The sequence below is a fragment of the Gymnoscopelus braueri genome (genome assembly GCF_963280865.1).
Source record: "Gymnoscopelus braueri genome assembly, chromosome: 15".
NCBI classification, from domain to species: Eukaryota; Metazoa; Chordata; class Actinopteri; order Myctophiformes; family Myctophidae; genus Gymnoscopelus; species Gymnoscopelus braueri.
Genome location: NC_137620.1, coordinates 51,212,959 through 51,233,818, shown reverse-complemented (window position 1 = coordinate 51,233,818; position 20,860 = coordinate 51,212,959). Strand labels below are relative to the sequence as shown.

The following is a 20,860-nucleotide window of genomic DNA, read 5'->3' as shown; positions in this document are numbered from 1 at the left end:
GATCTCACGTTCCTTCATCTCTCTCAGTGACACATTTCATTGTAGCACACCAGGATACGGAAATACGTCAAATCGAAGATTTTCGGTTCCGTCCGCTTCCTGTTTAGGTCCTCCTCTAAAACGGTCTTTTCTCGGCTTTGCATTTCTCCGCCGTGGAACGCTGTTTAGCGACGCTGTTTATAAACTGCTACTACTGCTAAATGGAATGTCGCCGATTGAAAATGTCTTCTCTGGGCCACTCACACAACTACCCTGTGTGTCTACAAACAGTTGAACACGCGATCATAAGGGATTTAGTGAGGTCTGTGGCGAGGTGGAAAAAGTAAGTGAGTTTTCCGTTTACATGGCGAAACATGGGGTTTTTACACTGGGCTAGAGGAGAGAGACTCCGCCCCGATCGGAATGTTTGTTGTCTGAGCGACGTACACGTATCGCCGGTGTGTTTAGAAACGATTGCACTTGCGATCATAATGAAAGAAAAATAAATTGTGATTTTTTTTTTAAGTTATAAAAAACATGAAATCGCTGGCAGTGGGCAAACACAGCCAGAAATAAGTCTGGCAGGGACTGAGATAAGAGCAGAGAGATAGATATACAGTAACAACCCCCCCATGGGGAACAGACCAATAGCAGAGCCCCATGGGGAACAGACCAATAGCAGAGCCCCATGGGGAACAGACCAATAGCAGAGCCCCATGGGGAACAGAACAATAGCAGAGCCCCATGGGGAACAGACCAATAGCAGAGCCCCATGGGGAACAGACCAATAGCAGAGCCCCATGGGGAACAGACCAATAGCAGAGCCCCATGGGGAACAGACCAATAGCAGAGCCCACTGGTGGTGCTGGGGTGGTGGTGGGAGCAAACAGCTGCATGACAACAACCAGGGACACTTTGGTCACCACAGCACTTACTGGCCGTTGCAGAGGTTCTCCAAATGATATGTTTAAGTCACACAGATACCATTTCAGGCACATTTGTGACCAAAACGGTCACAATTTTAAGCCCTGCTTTAAACAGGGCCTTTTTTCTAGCACCAATAATAATGATTTAAACATTGTTTGAGGTGACCAAACATGCTTACCGGTGATGTCACTGGTAGGCAGGTTTCTGTCCGAAGCCCAGCAATGAGAGACAGAGTGTGTAGAAATGATCAAATCATATTATAATGAGCATTAGTGAGGACCAATTATATGAAGATAAGGTGGAAAATGGGTGAAATAGACCTTTAATCTGATCAAATTTGAACGTTTTCAATCAGATTGTAATAGTTAATCTGATCAGATTGTAATATTTGTAATCAGATTGAAGGGAAGGCGTAAAACGTTTATATTTGCGTTCGTTTTCATATTTACAAACATTTATTATGAACAGGAAAAAATAAAAAAGGCCCAAATTCTGTCGTCCCGAGTTCCTGGTTAGGCCACGCCTCCTCCTGCCTCAGAAGTGGGCGTGTCCGTAGTGCGGGATTGGCTGCTGCTCGATGGGCGGGCTCCACGTCAAGTGTCTGTTGATGGCCTCCGACAGCTGTCCGTTAAACTGAAGCCCCACCCCCTGCCCCACCCCCTGCCTGTCTGTCTGCTGCAGGACGCCCGTCTGTCTGTCTGGCTGCTGCTGCTGCTGCTGCTGCATCCCCCCCGCCTGCCTGTCTGTCTGCCTGACCGTCTGTCTGTTGTGCAGGTACAGCCTGTCTGTCTGCCTGCTCAGCTGCAGGCCGCCCGTCTGTCTGTGCAGGACATGCAGCTGTTCGTCTGTCTGTCTGTCCACCTGTCTGTCTGACAGCGTCTGTAGCCTCTCCATCTGTCTGTCTGCGGGCAGACAGACGGGCAGCCCGTCTAGCATCATGGTGGGCTCCATGTGCGACATGATTGGCTGATCGGAGATGTACTTGTCTCTCTCCGACGCCACCTGATTGGCCAGCTGCGTGAGTCCCTCGGCTCCGCCCCCTCTCTCCAACTGGGGGTTGTTGTTGTTGGAGGACGAGGCTCCGCCCCTAATGGCCCCGCCCCTCTCCATGTGCAGGTCATTGTTGGCCCCGCCTCCCCTGATGGTCCCGCCCCTTTCCATATTATGATGCTCAGAGGCTCCGCCTACCCTGATGGCCCCACCCCTCTCTAATTGGTGGTCCGAAGCCCCGCCCACCCTGATGGCCCCGCCCCTTTCCAAGTTGTGGTCGGAGGAAGAGGCCCCGCCTCCCCTGAAAGCTCCGCCCCTATCCAGATTGTGGTGTAGTTCGTTGGCCACACCCCCCCTCGTAGCCGCCGCCCTGTTCCTCTTCCTCCCTCCTCCTCCTCCTCGCTCCACCTCCTGGATGATGTCACAGGAGGAGGCCCCGCCCCCCCTCTCTGCCAGCAGGTCAGCGGCGGAGGCCCCTCCTCCTCCTGCCCCCGAAGCCACGCCTCCTCCGCCGGGGGTGTCGGCCTGGCAGTGAAACATCTGCTTCTTATGGCTCTCTATCTGGTTATGGACCTGAAATATATATAAAATATACATTAAATATGCATTAAATATACTTTAAAATACACTTTAAAATATATAAAATATACTTTAAAATATTAATTAAATATAATAACATCTGCTTCTTATGGCTCTCAATCTGGTTATGGACCTGAAATATATATAAAATATACATTAAATATGCATTAAAATACACTTTAAAATATATAAAATATACTTTAAAATATACATTAAATATAATAACATCTGCTTCTGGTTATGGACCTGAAATATATATCACATATACATTAAAATATACTTTTAAATATATAAAATATACATTAAAACATAATGAAAGGGATGAGCCCAAGGCACTCTTGTGGAAAGCACCACCGAAGAAGAGTACACCCAGATATCACATGATCAATTCATGTTAAAGGATTTATAAAAGTTCAGTAAAATGGGCGTTTTGGCTGGCAAGGGGACCGGACACGGATGAATGAATGAATGAATTCCTGGCAGTGAAAGAGTTAATATCCTTTTAACTAAGTGATGAGTGCTTTGAGGTCTCATCCATTCTGTCACCCAGTTGTACCAAAGGGTTAGGGTCATTCTGTCACCCAGTTGTACCAAAGGGTTAGGGTCATTCTGTCACCCAGTTGTACCAAAGGGTTAGGGTCATTCTGTCACCCAGTTGTACCAAAGGGTTAGGGTCATTCTGTCACCCAGTTGTACCAAAGGGTTAGGGTCATTCTGTCACCCAGTTGTACCAAAGGGTTAGGGTCATTCTGTCACCCAGTTGTACCAAAGGGTTAGGGTCATTCTGTCACCCAGTTGTACCAAAGGGTTAGGGTCATTCTGTCACCCAGTTGTACCAAAGGGTTAGGGTCATTCTGTCACCCAGTTGTACCAAAGGGTTAGGGTCATTCTGTCACCCAGTTGTACCAAAGGGTTAGGGTCATTCTGTCACCCAGTTGTACCAAAGGGTTAGGGTCATTCTGTCACCCAGTTGTACCAAAGGGTTAGGGTCATTCTGTCACCCAGTTGTACCAAAGGGTTAGGGTCATTCTGTCACCCAGTTGTACCAAAGGGTTAGGGTCATTCTGTCACCCAGTTGTACCAAAGGGCACCTTGTTGATGTTTACTCTCTAGCTCCTTCCTCTCTTTGTTCTACACATTAAATACACTTTATATTTTAAAGTGTCTTGGCTCTCCGCTTCGTCACCCGCTCACGCTGACGTCGCTCGCTCACACCAACGGCGTCGCTTGCCGGTTTTTATTCCGTCGATCTCGGCCGTCGGCGGGGCGGAGCGCTCGGTTCAAAGCCTCCAAACCAACCAGATCTTACTGATTAGTAACAGATATATTATATCGTCGGTGTCCAGGACCAACCAGCTAACTCCATTTTCAGATTATTATTATTTTTTCATAAATCAACGCTATTGACAAATGAAAAGTATTAAAAAGCACCTCTGACAAAACCTCCCGTTCATGACATATACATGACATACATGTTCATATGACATATACATGACATACATGGATTGATCACAACTATATGTATACCTGGTTCTTTATATCCTTCCAGTGTCTGTTCTTCAGACATGGCTCCATGTATAATATATTTATAGATATATTTATAGATATATTTATAGTTATAGATATACCTGGTTCTTTATATCCTTCCAGTGTCTGTTCTTCAGACATGGCTCCATGTATAATATATTTATAGATATATTTATAGATATATTTATAGTTATATTTATAGATATATTTATAGTTATAGATATACCTGGTTATTTATATCCTTCCAGTGCCTGTTCTTCAGACATGGCTCCATGTATAATATATTTATAGATATATTTATAGATATATTTATAGATATATTTATAGATATATTTATAGATATATTTATAGATATATTTATAGTTATAGATATACCTGGTTCTTTATATCCTTCCAGTGCCTGTTCTTCAGACATGGCTCCATGTATAATATATTTATAGATATATTTATAGTTATAGATATACCTGGTTCTTTATATCCTTCCAGTGTCTGTTCTTCAGACATGGCTCCATGTATAATATATTTATAGATATATTTATAGATATATTTATAGTTATAGATATACCTGGTTCTTTATATCCTTCCAGTGCCTGTTCTTCAGACATGGCTCCATGTATATATTTATAGATATATTTATAGTTATAGATATACCTGGTTCTTGATGTCCTTCCAGTGTCTGTTCTTCAGACATGGCTCCATGTATAATATATTTATAGATATATTTATAGATATATTTATAGTTATAGATATACCTGGTTCTTTATATCCTTCCAGTGTCTGTTCTTCAGACATGGCTCCATGTATAATATATTTATAGATATATTTATAGTTATAGATATACCTGGTTCTTGATGTCCTTCCAGTGTCTGTTCTTCAGACATGGCTCCATGTATAATATATTTATAGATATATTTATAGATATATTTATAGTTATAGATATACCTGGTTCTTTATATCCTTCCAGTGTCTGTTCTTCAGACATGGCTCCATGTATAATATATTTATAGATATATTTATAGTTATATTTATAGTTATAGATATACCTGGTTCTTGATGTCCTTCCAGTGTCTGTTCTTCAGACATGGCTCCATGTATAATATATTTATAGATATATTTATAGTTATAGATATACCTGGTTCTTGATGTCCTTCCAGTGTCTGTTCTTCAGACATGGCTCCATGTATAATATATTTATAGATATATTTATAGATATATTTATAGATATATTTATAGATATATTTATAGATATATTTATAGATATATTTATAGATATAGATATACCTGGTTCTTTATATCCTTCCAGTGTCTGTTCTTCAGACATGGCTCCATGTATAATATATTTATAGATATATTTATAGTTATAGATATACCTGGTTCTTGATGTCCTTCCAGTGTCTGTTCTTCAGACATGGCTCCATGTATAATATATTTATAGATATATTTATAGATATATTTATAGATATATTTATAGATATATTTATAGATATATTTATAGTTATAGATATACCTGGTTCTTTATATCCTTCCAGTGTCTGTTCTTCAGACATGGCTCCATGTATATATTTATAGATATATTTATAGTTATAGATATACCTGGTTCTTTATATCCTTCCAGTGTCTGTTCTTCAGACATGGCTCCATGTATAATATATTTATAGATATATTTATAGATATATTTATAGTTATATTTATAGATATATTTATAGTTATAGATATACCTGGTTATTTATATCCTTCCAGTGCCTGTTCTTCAGACATGGCTCCATGTATAATATATTTATAGATATATTTATAGATATATTTATAGATATATTTATAGATATATTTATAGATATATTTATAGTTATAGATATACCTGGTTCTTTATATCCTTCCAGTGCCTGTTCTTCAGACATGGCTCCATGTATAATATATTTATAGATATATTTATAGTTATAGATATACCTGGTTCTTTATATCCTTCCAGTGTCTGTTCTTCAGACATGGCTCCATGTATAATATATTTATAGATATATTTATAGATATATTTATAGTTATAGATATACCTGGTTCTTTATATCCTTCCAGTGCCTGTTCTTCAGACATGGCTCCATGTATATATTTATAGATATATTTATAGTTATAGATATACCTGGTTCTTGATGTCCTTCCAGTGTCTGTTCTTCAGACATGGCTCCATGTATAATATATTTATAGATATATTTATAGATATATTTATAGTTATAGATATACCTGGTTCTTTATATCCTTCCAGTGTCTGTTCTTCAGACATGGCTCCATGTATAATATATTTATAGATATATTTATAGTTATAGATATACCTGGTTCTTGATGTCCTTCCAGTGTCTGTTCTTCAGACATGGCTCCATGTATAATATATTTATAGATATATTTATAGATATATTTATAGTTATAGATATACCTGGTTCTTTATATCCTTCCAGTGTCTGTTCTTCAGACATGGCTCCATGTATAATATATTTATAGATATATTTATAGTTATATTTATAGTTATAGATATACCTGGTTCTTGATGTCCTTCCAGTGTCTGTTCTTCAGACATGGCTCCATGTATAATATATTTATAGATATATTTATAGTTATAGATATACCTGGTTCTTGATGTCCTTCCAGTGTCTGTTCTTCAGACATGGCTCCATGTATAATATATTTATAGATATATTTATAGATATATTTATAGATATATTTATAGATATATTTATAGATATAGATATACCTGGTTCTTTATATCCTTCCAGTGTCTGTTCTTCAGACATGGCTCCATGTATAATATATTTATAGATATATTTATAGTTATAGATATACCTGGTTCTTGATGTCCTTCCAGTGTCTGTTCTTCAGACATGGCTCCATGTATAATATATTTATAGATATATTTATAGATATATTTATAGATATATTTATAGATATATTTATAGATATATTTATAGTTATAGATATACCTGGTTCTTTATATCCTTCCAGTGTCTGTTCTTCAGACATGGCTCCATGTATATATTTATAGATATATTTATAGTTATAGATATACCTGGTTCTTTATATCCTTCCAGTGTCTGTTCTTCAGACATGGCTCCATGTATATATTTATAGATATATTTATAGTTATAGATATACCTGGTTCTTTATATCCTTCCAGTGTCTGTTCTTCAGACATGGCTCCATGTCCAGGCATCTCATGCAGGCCTCCTTCCCTGGAACGTTGTGGATGAGAACGTAGAAACCCAGGTGTCTGAAGACGGCCTCCTTCTCCTCACCGCTCCATGGACGCCTACGCATCTTACTGGGGTTGGTGTTGTTGTTCTTGGTAACGTTGTTGTTGTTGTTGGTAGAACCTCCAGAAGGTCCACTGGAACCTCCAACAGAACCTCCAACAGAACCTCCAACAGAACCTCCAACAGAACCTCCAACAGAACCTCCAGAAGTACTGGGACCTGAAACATGGAAACATAACGTTAATAAAGCATCACAATAATTGTAACCACTTTAACCATATTTTATACTTTGGGCTATACAAAAATAGCAGATCTACAAGCTCATAGTGCGGCACCAAGTGCTGCTCTATGAGCTTGTAGATCTGCTTTTTTTTAATCGTGAAAATGTGTGCAAATCTTTGAATATATATACATATTTAAAGCAAACATTTTTAACTCTAATCTGTGCTTCTGGGGGTCCCTGGAACAACATGTTTTGAGATGGGGGTCCCTGGAACCACATATTTTGAGATGGGGGTCCCTGGAACAACATATTTTGAGATGGGGGTCCCTGGAACAACATATTTTGAGATGGGGGTCCCTGGAACAACATGTTTTGAGATGGGGGTCCCTGGAACAACATATTTTGAGACGGGGGTCCCTGGAACAACATATTTTGAGATGGGGGTCCCTGGAACAACATATTTTGAGATGGGGGTCCCTGGAACAACATATTTTGAGATGGGGGTCCGCGGCCAAATACATATAATTTAGGGGGTCCTTGACATGAAGACGTTTGAGCACCACTGCGTTAAAGCACAGAGAGTGTCTTTTTTTAAATTAATTTATGCATTTGGATGGTAAAGACGTTACATGTTGTATAGGTGGAGCTAAAGCTCTGAGAGCTTCAATCAATGGTTAGCATGTTATTTAACCTGATGCTAGCTTCATACTTTACCTGGTATCCTATAGTTTATAAAGTACATATTATTATATTGATAGTTTATAGTTTAGAATGATGCTATCTTCATAGTTTACATGTTATCCTATAGTTTATAAAGTACAGATTATTATATTGATAGTTTATAGTTTAGAATGATGCTATCTTCATAGTTTACATGGTATCCTATAGTTTATAAAGTACATATTATTATATTATAGTTTATAGTTTAGAATGATGCTATCTTCATAGTTTACATGTTATCCTATAGTTTATAAAGTACAGATTATTATATTGATAGTTTACATGGTATCCTATAGTTTATAAAGTACATATTATTATATTATAGTTTATAGTTTAGAATGATGCTATCTTCATAGTTTACATGTTATCCTATAGTTTATAAAGTACAGATTATTATATTGATAGTTTATAGTTTAGAATGATGCTATCTTCATAGTTTACATGGTATCCTATAGTTTATAAAGTACAGATTATTATATTATAGTTCATAGTTTAGAATGATGCTATCTTCATAGTTTACATGGTATCCTATAGTTTATAAAGTACATATTATTATATTATAGTTTATAGTTTAGAATGATGCTATCTTCATAGTTTACATGTTATCCTATAGTTTATAAAGTACAGATTATTATATTATAGTTTATAGTTTAGAATGATGCTATCTTCATAGTTTACATGGTATCCTATAGTTTATAAAGTACATATTATTATATTATAGTTTATAGTTTAGAATGATGCTATCTTCATAGTTTACATGGTATCCTATAGTTTATAAAGTACATATTATTATATTATAGTTTATAGTTTAGAATGATGCTATCTTCATAGTTTACATGGTATCCTATAGTTTATAAAGTACAGATTATTATATTATAGTTTATAGTTTAGAATGATGCTATCTTCATAGTTTACATGGTATCCTATAGTTTATAAAGTACAGATTATTATATTATAGTTTATAGTTTAGAATGATGCTATCTTCATAGTTTACATGGTATCCTATAGTTTATAAAGTACAGATTATTATATTATAGTTTATAGTTTAGAATGATGCTATCTTCATAGTTTACATGGTATCCTATAGTTTATAAAGTACAGATTATTATATTATAGTTTATAGTTTAGAATGATGCTATCTTCATAGTTTACATGGTATCCTATAGTTTATAAAGTACAGATTATTATATTATAGTTTATAGTTTAGAATGATGCTATCTTCATAGTTTACATGGTATCCTATAGTTTATAAAGTACATATTATTATATTATAGTTTATAGTTTAGAATGATGCTATCTTCATAGTTTACATGGTATCCTATAGTTTATAAAGTACAGATTATTATATTATAGTTCATAGTTTAGAATGATGCTATCTTCATAGTTTACATGGTATCCTATAGTTTATAAAGTACATATTATTATATTATAGTTTATAGTTTAGAATGATGCTATCTTCATAGTTTACATGTTATCCTATAGTTTATAAAGTACAGATTATTATATTGATAGTTTATAGTTTAGAATGATGCTATCTTCATAGTTTACATGGTATCCTATAGTTTATAAAGTACAGATTATTATATTATAGTTCATAGTTTAGAATGATGCTATCTTCATAGTTTACATGGTATCCTATAGTTTATAAAGTACATATTATTATATTATAGTTTATAGTTTAGAATGATGCTATCTTCATAGTTTACATGTTATCCTATAGTTTATAAAGTACAGATTATTATATTATAGTTTATAGTTTAGAATGATGCTATCTTCATAGTTTACATGGTATCCTATAGTTTATAAAGTACATATTATTATATTATAGTTTATAGTTTAGAATGATGCTATCTTCATAGTTTACATGGTATCCTATAGTTTATAAAGTACATATTATTATATTATAGTTTATAGTTTAGAATGATGCTATCTTCATAGTTTACATGGTATCCTATAGTTTATAAAGTACAGATTATTATATTATAGTTTATAGTTTAGAATGATGCTATCTTCATAGTTTACATGGTATCCTATAGTTTATAAAGTACAGATTATTATATTATAGTTTATAGTTTAGAATGATGCTATCTTCATAGTTTACATGGTATCCTATAGTTTATAAAGTACAGATTATTATATTATAGTTTATAGTTTAGAATGATGCTATCTTCATAGTTTACATGGTATCCTATAGTTTATAAAGTACATATTATTATATTATAGTTTATAGTTTAGAATGATGCTATCTTCATAGTTTACATGGTATCCTATAGTTTATAAAGTACAGATTATTATATTATAGTTTATAGTTTAGAATGATGCTATCTTCATAGTTTACATGGTATCCTATAGTTTATAAAGTACATATTATTATATTATAGTTTATAGTTTAGAATGATGCTATCTTCATAGTTTACATGGTATCCTATAGTTTATAAAGTACAGATTATTATATTATAGTTTATAGTTTAGAATGATGCTATCTTCATAGTTTACCTGGTATCCTATAGTTTATTAAGTACAGATTATTATATTATAGTTTATAGTTTAGAATGATGCTATCTTCATAGTTTACATGGTATCCTATAGTTTATTAAGTACAGATTATTATATTATAGTTTATAGTTTAGAATGATGCTATCTTCATAGTTTACCTGGTATCCTATAGTTTATAAAGTACATATTATTATATTGATAGTTCATAGTTTAGACCAGAGGTCTTCAACAGGGGGTCCGGGACCCCTAGTGGGTCCTCAGAGTTACTACAGGAGGGGGTGTGATTATAGGAACTTTACATTAACCACTTCAACCCCAGCATCCCTATTCTGAGGAGAACTTACGCCTTAGCTGATCTACAAGCTCACGTGTGAACTTGTAGATCGTCTATTTTTGGCAAAGAGGTTTGGTGTAGAGGGGGAAAAGAACAGACCAAGTACAGAGGCCAAAGGTCAAGTTGACTAAGTATTGAGGGTTTAAGTGGTTAAATGTAAAAGAATATATATTGTATAGTCATTCACTTCCCTCTGCCATGTTACCAACAGCATGGAAGAGGACCATTATTATTATTATTATTGTTATTGTTATTATTATTATCATTATTATCATTATTATTGTTATTATTATTGTTATTATTATTGTTATTATTATTATTGTTATTATTATTATTATTATTGTTATTATTATTATTGATATTATTATTATTATTATGATGGTTCATAATGGAGACACTGAACCACAGAGAATGGATTCATTTATAATGTGTGCAGTGAGCACAGTGGGTTGAGGTGGTGTTTGTCTCCATCTACAGGAGGAATGAGGCGATGACGCCCACCACATAACACTGTTTTTAATTCAATGCTTTATGACGTCTGAGACACTATTATATATATATATATATATATATATATATATATATATATATATATATATATATAGATAATTAATACTATATATATATATGTATATAGATAATTAATACTATATATATATATATGTATATAGATAATTAATACTATATATATATGTATATAGATAATATACATATATATATATACTAGTATATGCATCAAACCTCTGTCTGTCTGTCTGTCTGTCTGTCTGTCTGTCTGTCTGTAGTGTGTGGTGCTCAAGAGGCTTCTTCCCCCATAAAGTCTGTCCATGGAGGCCAGAGCTCAGTCTGCTGTGAATGTGTCTCTCTGCCTGAATCGTCCTAATAAATGATAAACTTCACCCGACTGGATATCATATTTTCCACTTTTCACTGCTGTTGTATCTTACTGACTCACCTGCCAGTTAGGAGCCCCCACCGAGAGGACATAGAGCCTCTGCCCCCAGGCGTCTCCCCCAGACCGGCCCAGACCGGCCCGGACCGGCCCAGACCGGCCCAGACCGGCCCACACAACCAGCACGCAGATAAAAGATACTGTACCGTAATGCTCCGTCAGGCACACAAGCCCTAATACCACCTTTTACTGAAACACATCCCTCCATGTTCTGGAGCCTTGAGTAAAATAACTACACAACCTATACACAACTACACAACCTATACACAACCTATACACAACTACACAACCTATACACAACTACACAACCTATACACAACTACACCATGTGACAGACGGTGTATAAACAGAGTGATGTGATTGGATAACAGACGTACCATGTGACAGACGGTGTATAAACAGAGTGATGTGATTGGATAACAGACGTACCATGTGACAGACGGTGTATAAACAGAGTGATGTGATTGGATAACAGACGTACCATGTGACAGACGAGGTGTGAAGTCTGTGGTTTTCTCTAAGACCTGGCCAGAGAATGGAACTGAAACCATAAAACAATATATTAATAATAATAATGTATTAAACTATTTACTATAAATATTATTATTGTTACATTTCATATTATTAAAAACATTAAAAAATACTTTCAATGTTCCATTGAAATCATGATTAATTATAAAGATGAAAAAGTATAAATTGGTGTAGAACACATCAGGTGTGTGTAAAAGGTCAAAGGGTCTTACGGTGGCTCAGTTTGAACTTTGACCCCAGACCGGGCTTGGCCTTCACTCTGAACAGCTCGCTTCCTGATTGGACGCCGCCGGGCCTCTTCCACTTGGCCCCGCCCACAACAGGAACTATGAAAGGAAACGAGGAAAAGGTCACAAGGAGAGGTCACTGGTGAAAGACTGAACCTCCATTCTGGCAAGTTTTAAACACTCACTCACTCACTCACTCACTGACTGACTGACTGACTGACTGACTGACTGACTGACTGACTGACTGACTGACTGACTGACTGACTGACTGTCTGTCTGTCTGTCTGTCTGTCTGTCTGTCTGTCTGTCTGTCTGTCTGTCTGTCTGTCTGTCTGTCTGTCTGTCTGTCTGTCTGTCTGTCTGTCTGTCTGTCTGTCTGTCTGTCTGTCTGTCTGTCTGTCTGTCTGTCTGTCTGTCTGTCTGTCTGTCTGTCTGTCTGTCTGTCTGCCTGCCTGCCTGCCTGTCTGTCTGTCTCTAACCTGTAGGGTAGTCACCATCATAAATGTTTTAATAATTGTACTTAACAATGTTTTTTTTTTCTCTTAAATTTTTATCCCACGATTTTGTAACCCTATTTTTTACACCCAGTGCTAATTGTCTATGTAATCCTGGGCACTACCTTCCCTCTGCCAACCTAGGGAGGCCAGGGCCGAGCTCATGCCTCCTTCAATGCATGAGAGCCAACTGACCTTCTTGTCACCTGACAGGGGAGAGTTTCCCTGGTTGGACGTAGCGCGTGGAAGGAACACGTTATTCCAACCAGTTCCTTTCCCCTCCATCAGGCGCCCCGGCTGGCCAGGGGGAGGCAGTATAGAGACCAGGATTACTGCATGTTTTTGTGAGGGTATTACCCAAGAGGAAAATAGCAAGAGGCGCATTCTCCGGTTTACTTCCCGTTTCTCCTATTTTCTGCGTGACGTAGGTGGACACCTTTTTAGGAGACAGGAAGCAAGTTGGAGTCTATTTGATTCCAATGGAAGAGTCAACGTGAACACAGCTTCTGAACCATTCTTTAGCTCCATGGTCACTGAACTAAATATTGGACCCGATCATCACAAGACACACAATATGCACGATTTTCATACTAAAATGGCTTTTTTTTTAGTGACACAAATTAGGAGAAAATCTACTTTGTTATCCACCTTTCTCTATCCTAGCAACACACTCTCGCGAGATCTGGGAAGATATCTGAAGAGTCCATCTGCAGTCTGACGCACGAGACATAGAGGGCTCTGTCTGTCCCTTATATTATATTGTATTATTATATTAGATTTGAACTCTATGCTCTGTCCCCATAAGATGTTCTAAAAACTAATAAACTGAGATTCTATATGTGAATGTAGTAGGCCTACGTGAAATCATTATGGACATTTCAAAAATTAATTAAATTAAATGTGTGTTCCAATGCTCAATGATATCATTTTCCATTATTAACTGTCTTGGTTGATGGGTATGATTTGGGAATCATGACATTTTGCTAAACATTCATGCTAAACACATTATAGTCTATAGTGGTAAAATCTATACCTTATAAATAAAAGGACCTGTTACAATGTTGAGCAGAATTAGGAGCATATCTAGCAGAAGATAAGACTGAATAATACGTGTGAGTTTGTGGTGGGATTTTTTGGGGTTTCTTTAAAGTCATCTTTGCCAATAACAGTGCACTTTCAAACATGTAAAGCATTTATTTTCTTTAATGAAGAAAATACACAAATACACATCCACATGATGTTGTCAGCCAGGGAGAGGGGAGGGGGAGGGTGGTGGGATGGTCGGGGGAGAAGACAACCACGCCTACTTAGGAGACCATTTGTAGGATTTGTGTACTACTTCACCTCTAGTGGCTCCAATGGAGAATGTGTATCTTTCTATATTAACAATCTTTGGTATTACCTACCCTAGGAGACACGGGGAGAACATGCAAACTCCACACAGAAAGGCCCTTTCACCAACCCCACCTAGGGTATGGGCACTGATGACGCGGAGGAGAGAACACGCCCCCAGCGCCCACAGCGTCCCCTGCGGGAATCGAACCCAGGACCTTCTAGCTGTGAGGCGACAGCACTACCGACTGCGCCACCATGCCCCTTACTTAACAATGTTTAACAATGTAATTGTGTTTTCTTTGTGTGTTGAACATTATTATGAATAAAAAACACATTTCTGTTTGTCTTTTAGGTTTCCTAAACAGAACGGTCCCAGAACGGACATATATATAAGAAATGACTGACAGGTTGAATAACTAGATCTTTTGATGTTACAAATAGCTTTTCTATTTACACTATTTGTTGAAAATGTTCTCTAGTCACACGTAGCTGTTATATAGTTCATATATTTACATATATATATTATATATTATATATTATAGAGTTTGTGTGTTTTTTAGGTCAAATAAGAGAACTGTGTCGTCACCTTTGTCATGATTGTGAGCTTCATGAGCGTCCTGATGATGTGTCTCTGTCCCTAAAACCAAAACACATTCTGTTATTAACTCATTATTTATTATAAAGGGTTTACAGACTCTCTACAGTCTACAGTCTAACTCATTGTGTTATTAACTCATCATTTATTATAAAGAGTTTATAGACTCTCTACAGTCTGAGTCTACAGTCTAACTCATTCAGTTATGAACTCATCATTTATTATAAAGAGTTTATAGACTCTCTACAGTCTACAGTCTAACTCATTGTGTTATGAACTCATCATTTATTATAAAGAGTTTATAGACTCTCTACAGTCTGAGTCTACAGTCTAACTCATTCTGTTATGAACTCATCATTTATTATAAAGAGTTTATAGACTCTCTACAGTCTACAGTCTAACTCATTGTGTTATGAACTCATCATTTATTATAAAGAGTTTATAGACTCTCTACAGTCTACAGTCTAACTCATTGTGTTATTAACTCATCATTTATTATAAAGAGTTTATAGACTCTACAGTCTACAGTCTAACTCATTGTGTTATTAACTCATCATTTATTATAAAGAGTTTACAGACTCTCTACAGTCTAACTCATTGTGTTATTAACTCATCATTTATTATAGAGTTTATAGACTCTCTACAGTCTGAGTCTACAGTCTAACTCATTCTGTTATGAACTCATCATTTATTATAAAGAGTTTATAGACTCTCTACAGTCTACAGTCTAACTCATTCTGTTATTAACTCATCATTTATTATAAAGAGTTTACAGACTCTCTACAGTCTAACTCACTGGTTATTAACATACTTAACGATATGTAAATATGTAAATAACTGGTTATTAACGGGATACAGTTTATGTGAAGAGGAAAACTAGAGAAAACAAGTGAATATATATATTTAGATAATATTCCATTCCAGACAGATTAAACATAACTTTATACTTTATACGTTTAACCACTTAAACCCCAGCATCACTATTCTGGAGGAACATTCATAGCAGATCTACAAGCTCACAACGTGTGATGCGTTGTGAGCTTGTAGATCTGCTATTATTTGGCAGAGACATTTGGTGTAGAGTGAACTGTCTGTCTGTGTGTCCTACCTACCTGTCTGTCTGTCTGTCTGTCTGTCTGTCTGTGTGTCCTGTCTGTGTGTCCTACCTGTCTGTCTGTCTGTGTCCTACCTGTCTGTCTGTCTGTCTGTCTGTCTGTGTCCTACCTGTCTGTCTGTCTGTCTGTCTGTGTCCTACCTGTCTGTCTGTCTGTCTGTCTGTCTGTCTGTCTGTGTCCTGTCTGTCTGTCTGTCTGTCTGTCTGTGTCCTACCTGTCTGTCTGTCTGTCTGTCTGTCTGTCTGTGTCCTACCTGTGTGTGTGTCCTACCTGTGTGTGTGTCCTACCTGTCTCTCTGTCTGTGTGTCCTACCTGTCTCTCTGTCTGTGTGTCCTACCTGTCTGTGTGTCCTACCTGTCTCTCTGTCTGTGTGTCCTACCTGTCTGTGTGTCCTACCTGTCTGTGTGTCCTACCTGTCTGTGTGTCCTACCTGTCTGTGTGTCCTACCTGTCTGTGTGTCCTACCTGTCTCTCTGTCTGTGTGTCCTACCTGTCTGTGTGTCCTACCTGTCTCTCTGTCTGTGTGTCCTACCTGTGTGTGTGTCCTACCTGTCTGTGTGTCCTACCTGTCTGTGTGTCCTACCTGTCTCTCTGTCTGTGTGTCCTACCTGTCTGTGTGTCCTACCTGTCTGTGTGTCCTACCTGTGTGTGTGTCCTACCTGTGTGTGTGTCCTACCTGTCTGTGTGTCCTACCTGTGTGTGTGTCCTACCTGTCTGTGTGTCCTACCTGTCTGTGTGTCCTACCTGTCTCTCTGTCTGTGTGTCCTACCTGTCTCTCTGTCTGTGTGTCCTACCTGTCTGTGTGTCCTACCTGTCTGTGTGTCCTACCTGTGTGTGTGTCCTGTCTGTGTGTGTGTCCTACCTGTCTGTGTGTCCTACCTGTGTGTGTGTCCTACCTGTCTGTGTGTCCTACCTGTGTGTGTGTCTGTGTGTCCTACCTGTCTGTGTGTCCTACCTGTCTGTGTGTCCTACCTGTCTGTGTGTCTGTGTGTCCTACCTGTCTGTGTGTCCTACCTGTCTGTGTGTCCTACCTGTCTCTCTGTCTGTGTGTCCTACCTGTCTGTGTGTCCTACCTGTGTGTGTGTCCTACCTGTCTGTGTGTCCTACCTGTGTGTGTGTCCTACCTGTCTGTGTGTCCTACCTGTGTGTGTGTCCTACCTGTCTGTGTGTCCTACCTGTCTGTGTGTCCTACCTGTCTGTGTGTCCTACCTGTCTCTCTGTCTGTGTGTCCTACCTGTCTCTCTGTCTGTGTGTCCTACCTGTCTCTCTGTCTGTGTGTCCTACCTGTCTCTCTGTCTGTGTGTCCTACCTGTCTCTCTGTCTGTGTGTCCTACCTGTCTGTGTGTCCTACCTGTCTGTGTGTCCTACCTGTCTCTCTGTCTGTGTGTCCTACCTGTCTCTCTGTCTGTGTGTCCTACCTGTCTGTGTGTCCTACCTGTCTGTGTGTCCTACCTGTGTGTGTGTCCTGTCTGTGTGTGTGTCCTACCTGTCTGTGTGTCCTACCTGTGTGTGTCCTACCTGTCTGTGTGTCCTACCTGTGTGTGTGTGTGTGTCCTACCTGTCTGTGTGTCCTACCTGACTGTGTGTCCTACCTGTCTGTGTGTCCTACCTGTCTGTGTGTCCTACCTGTCTGTGTGTCCTACCTGTCTCTCTGTCTGTGTGTCCTACCTGTCTGTGTGTCCTACCTGTCTGTGTGTCCTACCTGTCTCTCTGTCTGTGTGTCCTACCTGTCTGTGTGTCCTACCTGTCTCTCTGTCTGTGTGTCCTACCTGTCTCTCTGTCTGTGTGTCCTACCTGTCTCTCTGTCTGTGTGTCCTACCTGTCTGTGTGTCCTACCTGTCTGTGTGTCCTACCTGTCTCTCTGTCTGTGTGTCCTACCTGTCTCTCTGTCTGTGTGTCCTACCTGTCTCTCTGTCTGTGTGTCCTACCTGTCTCTCTGTCTGTGTGTCCTACCTGTCTGTGTGTCCTACCTGTCTGTGTGTCCTACCTGTCTCTCTGTCTGTGTGTCCTACCTGTCTGTGTGTCCTACCTGTCTCTCTGTCTGTGTGTCCTACCTGTGTGTGTGTGTCCTACCTGTGTGTGTGTCCTACCTGTCTGTGTGTCCTACCTGTCTGTGTGTCCTACCTGTCTGTCTGTCCCACACAGAGGTGAGTCTCTCAGAGAACTCGGTAACCATGGCAGCGGCGGCCCAGTCTCCAGACGCCATCTTGTCTGTGACGGTGATGTCACACACCGCTCTGAGGACGGCCAATAGCCTGCGGGGTCGCGACCCCAGAGCCTGGCGCGCTGCGTTGACGGCCAGTTCCACCCGGTCTGGTTCTAACAGATCTGATAACGACTTCACCTAGAGAGAGAGACAGGTTAATGTCTGTCTGTCTGTCTGTCTGTCTGGTTCTAACAGATCTGATAACGACTTCACCTAGAGAGAGAGACAGGTTAATGTCTGTCTGTCTGTCTGTCTGTCTGTCTGTCTGTCTGTCTGTCTGGTTCTAACAGATCTGATAACGACTTCACCTAGAGAGAGAGAGACAGGTTAATGACTGTCTGTCTGTCTGTCTGTCTGTCTGTCTGTCTGGTTCTAACAGATCTGATAACGACTTCACCTAGAGAGAGAGACAGGTTAATGTCTGTCTGTCTGTCTGTCTGTCTGTCTGTCTGTCTGTCTGGTTCTAACAGATCTGATAACGACCTCACCTAGAGAGAGAGACAGGTTAATGACTGTCTGTCTGTCTGTCTGTCTGTCTGTCTGTCTGTCTGTCTGTCTGTCTGGTTCTAACAGATCTGATAACGACCTCACCTAGAGAGAGAGACAGGTTAATGTCTGTCTGTCTGTCTGTCTGTCTGTCTGTCTGTCTGTCTGTTCTAACAGCTCTGATAACGACCTCACCTAGAGAGAGAGACAGGTTATTATCTGTCTGTCCTCCAGAAGCCAGATTTGAGTTACAAATGTTTGCTTTAAAAATATATTATATTGAAAGATTTGCAAATATAGATTTACACTTAAAAACATGCTTTAACAGAGACATTGTAGATCTGCTATTTTCACTATCTTTATTTAACAGAGACATTGTAGATCTGCTATTTTCACTAACTTTATTTAACAGAGACACTGTAGATCTGCTATTTTCACTAACTTTATTTAACAGAGACACTGTAGATCTGCTATTTTCACTAACTTTATTTAACAGAGACACTGTAGATCTGCTATTTTCACTATCTTTATTTAACAGAGACATTGTAGATCTGCTATTTTCACTATCTTTATTTAACAGAGACATTGTAGATCTGCTATTTTCACTATCTTTATTTAACAGAGACATTGTAGATCTGCTATTTTCACTATCTTTATTTAACAGAGACATTGTAGATCTGCTATTTTCACTATCTTTATTTAACAGAGACATTGTAGATCTGCTATTTTCACTATCTTTATTTAACAGAGACATTGTAGATCTGCTATTTTCACTATCTTTATTTAACAGAGACATTGTAGATCTGCTATTTTCACTATCTTTATTTAACAGAGACATTGTAGATCTGCTATTTTCACTATCTTTATTTAACAGAGACATTGTAGATCTGCTATTTTCACTAACTTTATTTAACAGAGACATTGTAGATCTGCTATTTTCACTAACTTTATTTAACAGAGACATTGTAGATCTGCTATTTTCACTAACTTTATTTAACAGAGACATTGTAGATCTGCTATTTTCACTATCTTTATTTAACAGAGACACTGTAGATCTGCTATTTTCACTATCTTTATTTAACAGAGACATTGTAGATCTGCTATTTTCACTATCTTTATTTAACAGAGACATTGTATATCTGCTATTTTCACTATCTTTATTTAACAGAGACATTGTAGATCTGCTATTTTCACTATCTTTATTTAACAGAGACATTGTAGATCTGCTATTTTCACTATCTTTATTTAACAGAGACATTGTAGATCTGCTATTTTCACTATCTTTATTTAACAGAGACACTGTAGATCTGCTATTTTCACTATCTTTATTTAACAGAGACATTGTAGATCTGCTATTTTCACTATCTTTATTTAACAGAGACATTGTAGATCTGCTATTTTCACTATCTTTATTTAACAGAGACATTGTAGATCTGCTATTTTCACTATCTTTATTTAACAGAGACACTGTAGATCTGCTATTTTCACTATCTTTATTTAACAGAGACATTGTAGATCTGCTATTTTCACTATCTTTATTTAACAGAGACATTGTAGATCTGCTATTTTCACTATCTTTATTTAACAGAGACATTGTAGATCTGCTATTTTCACTATCTTTATTTAACAGAGACATTGTAGATCTGCTATTTTCACTATCTTTATTTAACAGAGACATTGTAGATCTGCTATTTTCACTATCTTTATTTAACAGAGACATTGTAGATCTGCTATTTTCACTATCTTTATTTAACAGAGACATTGTAGATCTGCTATTTTCACTATCTTTATTTAACAGAGACATTGTAGATCTGCTATTTTCACCATCTTTATTTAACAGAGACATTGTAGATCTGCTATTTTCACCATCTTTATTTAACAGAGACATTGTAGATCTGCTATTTTCACTATC

General features: G+C 37.7%; 1 protein-coding gene across 1 annotated transcript in view; it reads right to left on the bottom strand.

Moving 5' to 3' along the window:
- Positions 1–1,440: 1,440 nt before the first annotated feature.
- LOC308101629 (uncharacterized protein) overlaps positions 1,441–20,860 on the bottom strand; it is a gene marked incomplete at its 3' end in the record, with an annotated part of 33,909 nt that continues 14,489 nt past the window's right edge. Inside the window, exons 7-13 of the mRNA XM_080451050.1 lie at positions 18,381–18,600; positions 15,134–15,184; positions 12,704–12,817; positions 12,442–12,501; positions 7,138–7,454; positions 1,663–2,469; positions 1,441–1,527 (exon numbers count right to left, since the gene is read on the bottom strand). Of these exons, the coding sequence (XP_080307176.1) occupies positions 1,441–1,527; positions 1,663–2,469; positions 7,138–7,454; positions 12,442–12,501; positions 12,704–12,817; positions 15,134–15,184; positions 18,381–18,600 (1,656 nt within the window). The remainder of the gene's footprint in view (positions 1,528–1,662; positions 2,470–7,137; positions 7,455–12,441; positions 12,502–12,703; positions 12,818–15,133; positions 15,185–18,380; positions 18,601–20,860) is intronic.